At 36.3% G+C, this 8,788-nt stretch overlaps 1 protein-coding gene across 5 annotated transcripts; it reads left to right on the top strand.

Moving 5' to 3' along the window:
- The first annotated feature begins 1,241 nt into the window (after nt 1-1,241).
- Nucleotides 1,242-8,788, top strand: LOC126691577 (ubiquinone biosynthesis O-methyltransferase, mitochondrial-like). Of its 5 annotated transcripts, XR_007644803.1 has the most exons (9): nt 1,247-2,107; nt 2,237-2,325; nt 3,665-3,711; nt 4,359-4,436; nt 5,552-5,600; nt 5,850-5,899; nt 7,203-7,352; nt 8,289-8,369; nt 8,481-8,615. XR_007644803.1 is itself a non-coding variant. In XM_050386600.1 (8 exons), the coding sequence occupies exons 1-8, from the start codon at nt 1,878-1,880 to the stop codon at nt 8,586-8,588; spliced, it is 720 nt and encodes a 239-aa protein (XP_050242557.1). In that variant the 5' UTR covers nt 1,245-1,877; the 3' UTR covers nt 8,589-8,788. The 5 variants fall into 5 exon arrangements, 4 of the variants coding, with proteins under 4 accessions (XP_050242559.1, XP_050242557.1, XP_050242556.1 ...); XM_050386600.1 differs by lacking the exon at nt 7,203-7,352 and having other exon boundaries at nt 1,245-2,107; nt 3,677-3,711; nt 8,481-8,788; XM_050386599.1 differs by lacking the exon at nt 7,203-7,352 and having other exon boundaries at nt 1,245-2,107; nt 8,481-8,788.

Here is an 8,788-nt window from a genome sequence, read left to right as displayed (position 1 = left end):
AATTTGCAACAGTGTATAGCTATATAGCTATTTTAGTTACACCAAAACACAAAAAAAGATGGCTGCAGCAGGGGAGCTATAGCAAAAAAATTTGGCCTCTCCAATGCATATCTAAAGAATATATTATTTTATTTTGTGTTCACACTAATGGTTAGAATATTTTATTTTTTTTTTTTCTTTCTCCTCCTTTTCCATTTCTACCCGTTGCAAGCTTCAATTCCTTCACTCACCGCCGACCCAAGCCCCTGCCCAACGCCGACAACGCCAATTGATCTCTTCGTTCTCCGCTCCTATCTCTTTGCTATCTCATTTTTCCTCTACTCTGTCTCTTAATCTTTCTCCGTCTCAAACACCAAGACCCATGATCGCTGATCGTGGTTGGGTTCGATGCCGAAACAGTTTGTGGGTGGTCTCAGTGCCAAAACTGTTGAGGCTCTTCTTCCCTCTCCTCCACTCCGCCGCTGGGTTTGTGGGTGGGTTACTGGGGTCGTGGTGTATGGTTGTTGTGTGGGTCTCTTTGGATTGCATATCTAGGTTTTAAAATTTCTAATTGTGTGTATTGTGTGCTCTTGGCTTGGGTATCTTGAGGGTGAGATTTCTAGTTTTTTTTTTTTTTTTTTTTTTTTTTTTTTTTTTTTTTTTTTCAATTGGTTGCTAGTTTTTTGGTTGAGCTTAAGGCTACTATGATGGTGGATATGGTTTGGTTGTGCTGCGATAGTGGAGGTGGATTTTGTTGTGGTTTGGTGATTTTGTTTGGTTTGAGTTGAGGAAAAAGATTGGGAATTTGGGTTGGTGGGTTTTTTTTTCCCTGCTATGGACTACTGGTGGCGGTGGTGGTGGTTGTGGGTGTGATTGTGGCTGATGGTAGAGGTGGTTGTGATTGGTTACTGAAGTTTGCTACGGGAGTTGTTATTATTATTCTAACAAGTTTTTTGTATTATTTTAATTAAATAGTTAAAAATATAGTGACTTTTGTAGGTGTCAAATCGCTAAATTTTTAGCTCCACTGCTAAATGCTCTAAAAGCCTACCCTTTTTAATAATTTAGGCCAAGCCCATGGCAATTCCTACTTGAGTTTTCTTCCCCAAAACCATAATTTAGGCTAGGGGTGTAAATGGGTGGGTTTAGGTGGGCATAATTGTGTTGAGTATATAAAACTTATTTACCCATTAAAATCTATTTAATTAATTGTTTTTTAACCCAAATCCAAATCAATTCAATTATTATGGGTAAGTCCCGACTCACTAATTATCAAAATTACTAAAATGCCATTAGACCAAAAAACTTTCACTTCTGCTCTTTCTTTCTCTCTCTCTGTTTGATTTCCCTCTCTAACTTTCCCGAGAAAATCCAACCTGCATTGACTGAGTCGGACTTCGCGAACTCGCCGGAACGGCCGGTGGAGCCAGTGGCGTAGCCATTGAATCCCTGGTCTACCACGTTTCCGTTCGATGCGTTGTTTTTCGAATTTGTCGTTGTGACCAGTGGAGCCCCGGCTGTATTGGCGGAACGAGTCCATTGGCAAGTTCCGGTTGTTGGAGTAGGTATTGAACGAGTCGGCTCCGCCGACCGATCGGTGCCGTAGTTGGTGAAGTTCTGGTCCGCTTACCCAGCAAAGTTTGAGTCTTTGTCGTGCTTCTCGAGACTCGGCGCTAATCGGGGAAGCAAAGGAGGTTCGCGGAGGAGCAGAAGGCCGAGAGGTGAGTCAGAGCGAGTTCTGGGCGGCGAGTTTGGAGAAACTCGCTGAGTCGACGGTGCTCAATGGGGACGCCTTGGATAACAAAAAACCCGGGTTGGACTTGAGTTTTCTTCCCCAAAACCAAAATTCATTCCTTGTTGTTTGTTTGTTTTGGTCGGTCATCAAGCTTCATTCAAACATGGCTTCTAAGCTCGTAAGGCATAGCCATCTCAGAGCCCTAAGCTCCTCCATCTCCATCAACAATCACATTTGCTCTCCTCACTTCTCTAACCCTAACCGAGCTCCCCTCAGCTTCAGCTATAAGCTCTTCTCCAATGCCTCTTCTTCTTCCTCTACTGGAGGATTCCAACGAGCTTCCTCTTTGAAAGACCTCGAGCTCGCTAAATTCGCCTCCATTGCCGAAACCTGGTCAGCCTTTTTATTTCCTCTTTTTTTTTTTTTATCCTTTGTTTGGTTGGTGAGAAAAAGAGGAAGAGGAAAATGGAAGAAATTTCAACTTGAAATTTTGAATTAACTTAGCTTCGGTGTTATGAATAGGTGGGATTCTGAGGGGCCATTTAAGCCATTGCATGTGATGAATCCTACAAGACTTGCTTTCATTCGCTCCACTCTTTGTCGACATTTCGGTTAAATTTTTCTGCTTTACATTACATGTATTATGTATATAATTTTTTTACTCCACCAAGTTTCTGTTGGAAATATAAATTATTGGTTTTATATTGGGTTTTGTAGTTCATTGGGTACTCTTAGAGGTAGAGGAAGACTTAAAATCTAGGATGCACGGACACAGTATGGTACAATATGGCGACACGGGCAATTTTTCAAATATTATAACATGATAAAATAGATAGGAGACCGTTACTTCATGGCTACGGCACTCCAAATGAAGTGTTGGTGCATCTAGCTTAAAATAACACTAGTCAAAGTGATATAAAAGGAACATGTTTATTAAGGAGGTTGTAGGAAGTATGATTTTTGATAGAATAGAATGGTGGAGATATATGCAGTTGACCCTGATTAGTCTGTTGAGGATTTATTGCCGACACTAAAAGTTTTGGGACTAAGGTTTTGCTGTTGTTGTAGTTCATTGGGTATTCCTCGCCTCTCTATTCTCGTATTTAGGTAGGCTTAATGGATAAGGTTCATCAAGTACTTGTCTTGCTAGTTGTATGATTGCTTATTAAGCTGTAGTTTAAATTTGGGTATACAATGTGGTTACCCCGCAAATTGTTGTTTAAATGGTGACTGATGTGGGAGTTAAATTTATCTTATAAGTAAGGGGCAGAGGGTTTTAAATATGTAGAGAACATATGCCATTGGGCTTTCGATAATTTACAATTTTAGTTATTGGAAACCTGGAGATACTGCATTAGTTCAATCAGCTCTTATTGTCTTTCTCTCTTCATCATGTCTTTGTTCTTTTCTAGCCCTCTTTTCACCCCTTCTTTTCGCAAATCTCTCACCTTCTTTTAATTGGACTAGGGTTTCTGAGAGAGGAATTTAGTTAATTCTTTTTTCTGTTTTAATTTTCCTATTATATCTCTATGTTTTATTCTTAAGTCCTACATTTGGATAAGAATATAGAGACCCTTGTTAGGACTGTATATGACTGGACTAGATAAAGAAAATGACCCTTATTAGGACATTTATAAAAACCAGACCATAGAATCTGACGCTGATAGTTGTCATTTTAGTTTCATCTAGCATGTAAATTGCACTTATCTATGAGTATGCACTTTCACTGCAGCCTATAATAAAAGATTGTCCTTTCGCTTTTTATAAGTATTAAGATATTCATGCTAGGGCTTTCATTGAAAATATGCTGTTCCCCACAGCTCTCTCTTTTATCGTTATGCATGTATGTAATGGTACCACAACAATTTCACTTCCACCTCCCCCACAAATAAATTCTGATTAGTTTTCCTTGTTTCAGTAAGGATCCTAACAGTGCTACACCTTTTGAAGGGCTTAAAATAGTTGATGTTGGTTGTGGCGGTGGAATTCTCTCAGAGGTATTCTTACAATATTTTGAATGCTAACATGTCTATTTTGGTTGCACATCCTTGTTAGCTACCAGTATCATCTCAGAAGAAATTATGGACAAGGCCTATTTATAATAACCATCTGTCAAGGCGCTAAAGTTTTTTTAAGATCTATTCCTATATTTCATAATTAGCCTCCCCCCCCCCCCCCCCCCCCCAAAAAAAAGAAAAAAGAAAATGAAAAAGAAAAAAGAGAGAGATAGAAGAATATGAATGTGTGTGAGTGTTAGCAGTCAAATGTCAGGTCTCCGAGAGTCCAAGTTGGAATTTTACACTCTACTCCCTATAACAAAGCTTCAAAATACCTAGTACTTGAAATTGGCTTGAAGAATCTTTCTTTTCCATGCACTCTATACCTAGGCCATCATGTTGTCCTTCAATCATATGCCATCATGTTTCCATGCAACCTATATGGCTATATCTGGATGTATTCATCACTGCAATCAGAAAGTAGACACAATTGGAATGCAAATGTAATTGTACTAGTCGATGCATATTATGCTGCCTTACATTACTTGCGTTTGTATATAGTGGCATTAGATTTCTGCTATATATATATATATTAAAATTAGATGTAGTCTTCATCTCATATTTACTCTCTTCTCTTGCTTGTTCAGCCATTAGCTCGAATGGGAGCTACTGTAACAGGAGTTGATGCTGTGGAGAAAAATATCAAGATTGCGCGCATTCATGCTGTATGGTCATTCTCTGATGTAAAATGTGATATCTTAGATTGGAATTGGATTTGAAAAGTATCAAATCATTGAATATTAGCGTTTCCTCTCTGGGGATAGCTCTTTAGCATTCTCTTATGTTAGGACTTTGTTCAGATTTGTTTTGGATCTTTTTCCCTTTAAATCTTCCATCCAAATCACCAAATGTTAGCTGACTTTCATGCCCATAGGTGGACATGAATTTGGAAAGCACCAAATCACTGACTGATGTGTTGGCATTTCATAATTGATCAGAGAGAGAGAGAGAGAGAATAGTTCACTTGTTAGAAACTAGTTTCTGGGGGCCTGTGGGAGGTAGTTACGGTAGAGTTAGATATTAAGTATTTAGCTAAATTGTGAATTTTTTAGGAGAGGCTACCTTTTTCATTTTAGCTGCCAGAGTGGCAAGTTACCGGAGGTTTATTCCAGGACTTTTCTTTTCTGGAAATATTTGTGTACGGTATTTTTTTGACATCGTAATATGCACAAATTCTGAAATTATTTGATAATGTGAACCTGGTTTCCAATTTTTGCAACAATCTCTTATAATCCACTGTATTGTTTTGTACTTATGCGGGCCAAAGATGACTAGTAAAGATTTTTTCAATTTTTTTAACCCTTAATTCCCAACTAATTGAGGTCAGCTTGTCATCCCAGATTCTAAATCTATATTTTCTTGAAGCTTATGTCCTTTTTTTTTTTTTTTTTTTTTAAATTTTATTTTAAATGGTGTATGAAATTTTTTTAGTGGATTGAGAATATCTTGAATGATTATTCTATAATGTTCGGAACTATCTTTTGGTGCTACCCTCTCTCTCTCCTTGCTTCTTTTTTCTTGTTGTATATTCTTGAATTCTTCTGAGCAGAATATATTATGATAATGTATTTCTGAATTATTTCCAATAATTTCCTGATTAATTCTTGGATTGCTAATTGCTAACAGAAATAACTTTTGGAGATCTTAACAACTTGGTTAAAATGTATCGTTCATCTATGAGAAAAATCTTAATAAATTGCAATTTGGGTTTTCAAGGATTACTTTTGTTTTGTTCTTCTAGATTGTATAGACTTTAACATGGAAATTTGTTAACACGCAGGATTTGGATCCAGTGACTTCAACTATTGAGTACTGTTGCACAACAGCTGGTATGTGCCAATCTTGTTTACTACCTCTGTAGGACAGGCTTTATGGTAATGTCATTCCCATGGAGCATTCAAATTGCATTGCTTCTCTGTTGTAAGCTGTGGCATCTTTTACAATGGATGGTTTCATCCCTTTTCAAGTGGGACTAAGTGGCTATGTGACATAGACTAAGTAACATAATTGACATTGTTTTGTTGTGTCATATTATTGCAATCTGGTATAAAGTTTTTCTGAATTTGATTTTTGGACAGAAAAGCTAGTAGAGGAAGACAGGAAGTTTGATGCTGTGATTGCTCTAGAAGTATGCTCTCTCTCTCTCTCTCTCTCTCTCATTCTTTCATATATATGTACACATGCTTGTATGTATAAATATTATTATGTAGTTCGTTATTCATACTGATTACAGATACCCTATGTAATTGTCTTACTTATTTTTTGTTGGATCTAAAATCAAGTTCGTTTTACCTAGCACATTTGCCTCTTTTTGAAACATTTAAGTTATAATGCATATTATGTGTACTTCTACCATATATTTTCCCTGCTATAGTTATGATATGGCCAAATGATTGGTTGATATCCATTTATTTCTGGTTTTGCAAATAATCTTGGACTTCTTCCCTTCATTTACTTATCATGATGAGCATACAAGAGTATTGAAGTTGAAACTTGAAACTCAAAATTCATGAGTTGCTGGGTTCAAGAGATTTAAAAATACAAAAATGAGATTTTAATATTAGATGGCAAAGTCCTCTCATAAGAAATTTTTTGTTGTTAAGTCTTCTCTCAAGACCTTTTGAAAGACTATTATGCTAGGATTCAAGTTAATTAAAGGTGATCAAAGAATAAAGCAAAAGAATACTGTAAACAAATAGCAAGAGGATTTAAGATCTATCTCTTTTTTTCTTTTTTTTGGACCATGCAATAGGATTTCTGGGATTCAAGAAAATAAGAATGCAAATCTGAAATTTTACCATTGGATGGAAAAGTTTCTGGAAAAAGACTCTTCAAAGACATCTCCCCCCCCCCCCTCTCCTTGATTGGTAAGTTACTCACACACCTAATGGGTCTTGATCCCAAGGCCTCATCCACCATCTCATTAATATGGTAGGAAGAAGTGCCAGTTAAGCTATAGCTCATTGGCAACTCTTCAAAGACTATATATGCTACATTTTGAGATACTCCATGATACTAACCTTAATAGTTGATAGTACTTGATACATATAGCCTTTTAACATTTGACCTTGAAGCTCAATAAACGTCAAGCTTGTAACATGATTCAATGCTCCTGCATTATCAAATTGGATCCCGTTTGGAAGTCCTCTGTAAATACAGGACAGTTAAACATAAATTACGCAAGATAAATTTAGATTTCCGCTAAAGATAATATGAGTATCCACCTATGAAATTGAAATTGAAGGTATATTTGTGATGATTAATGGAAAGGTTTAACAAAGGTACAAATATAATAGTGTTCCCAAAACTTTGGGTTTTTCTTAGTACACTTTTCTTCATGCTTCTCTAGAGTGTATTCAAACTGTTTTTAAGTTATGTGTTACCTATTTTTGACCATATCCAATTTGTTTGCAATTGGAATTTTACTTAAGGTAATTGAGCACGTAGCAAATCCTGCTGAATTCTGCTAGTCTCTGGCAGCATTAACTGTTCCTGATGGAGCTACTATAATTTCAACAATTAACCGTTCTATGAGATCATATTCAACTGCCATTGTTGCAGCAGAGTACCTCCTCCATTGGGTATAGTTATTTCCATCATTCTACAGCTTAATATAGCTTCTTCATTATCTATGTAGCACCTCTTGCACTGCTGGATATGCCTTATTTTGAAACTTGGTGACATGCTTTGAAATTTACTTGTGTCTATTTGAGATCCACCTTGATCTCTATATATGTTGATTATCTATTTCAGAAATAGGTGTTATCCTTAAATCATACTACAGGATACATGCCATAGTGGTAAACTGGTTCTTTATACTTGGCAACAAGTTTGTTTTCCTTAAACAGTTGAGGTTTTGTTTTTAACAAGTTGGTTCACGTTGATATTTTTAAGTGTATTCTAGATGACAAGAACTTGATACATATGAGCGTAATATGGATGATTCAATGAAATGAATCTTTTCTTCTAAAGATTTGAATATTTTCATACAAAGTGTTCTAATCTATGGGTCTGCTGAGGTCATCCACTTTTCAGTTTGATCTAGATTAAGTTAGAATTGATCCATACTATTAAGGAATGTTACAATGCCCGTGGAATTTAGATTGTTCCATTTTCATTGCCTTCACAGCAACAATTAATAGAATTTGAATTAGTCAAATCTGGAGGTGAACTCCGCTTGCAAACGGAAAAGTAGATAATCTTTAGCTAGAATTGATAGTCCACTATCAGATTATCATGAATTTCATGTAATTTGGTTTTTCAAAAATAAGGCTAAGAAGACGATGAAGCATGTTTTCCTAATGCTGCAGAAACATTTCACGTAGACTAATCTGTACAAGTTTGAGATGCTTCTTGGGTTAACTTGGAACTGTGGTTACCTTATGAAATTGTTAGTAGAGTCAAACGCTTTCAATATACATTGGTTTAATACCTTAGTTAACTGATCAAGTTGTTTATATTTAAATTCTGGATTTCGCACCTATTGGCACCATTTTGATAAACTTAATATTTTACAGCTTCCTGAAGGTACACATGAATGGTCAAGTTTTCTCACTCCTGAAGAACTAGTCCTGATCCTTCAACGTGCCAATATCACTGTGAGTAAAATATGTTCATGATGTTTCTTGAATATCGGCCTCATGTTTTAGCGTTACTAACCTCTGCACATTTTAGTAAAGCTTGTTTGCTGTCTGGTTGGCTTTTTGCAGGTCAGGGAAATGGCTGGATTTGTTTACAACCCCTTGACTGGAAGATGGTCTCTATCTGATGATATTAGTGTAAATTTCATTGCTTTCGGTACAAAAAACTGCCAATGATAAGAATATACCATTATAATTTTCCTAGTTTGTTCTCTTCCTTCTTTTTTGGTTTTGGTGGGGGGAGTGGATGAAATTTTTGTAATTGTTCATACAAATAATGATGGGTAGATCCAACACATTTACGACAAATATTGATTTTTATATGGGCCATTGTTTTATCATGAATAATGCTAAAGATAATGCAACTTTTATTACAA

Source organism: Quercus robur, chromosome 7 (assembly GCF_932294415.1).
Source record: "Quercus robur chromosome 7, dhQueRobu3.1, whole genome shotgun sequence".
NCBI lineage: Eukaryota > Viridiplantae > Streptophyta > Magnoliopsida > Fagales > Fagaceae > Quercus > Quercus robur.
Note: the sequence above shows the minus strand (reverse complement) of the source record. Positions and strands in the feature narration are given on the sequence as shown.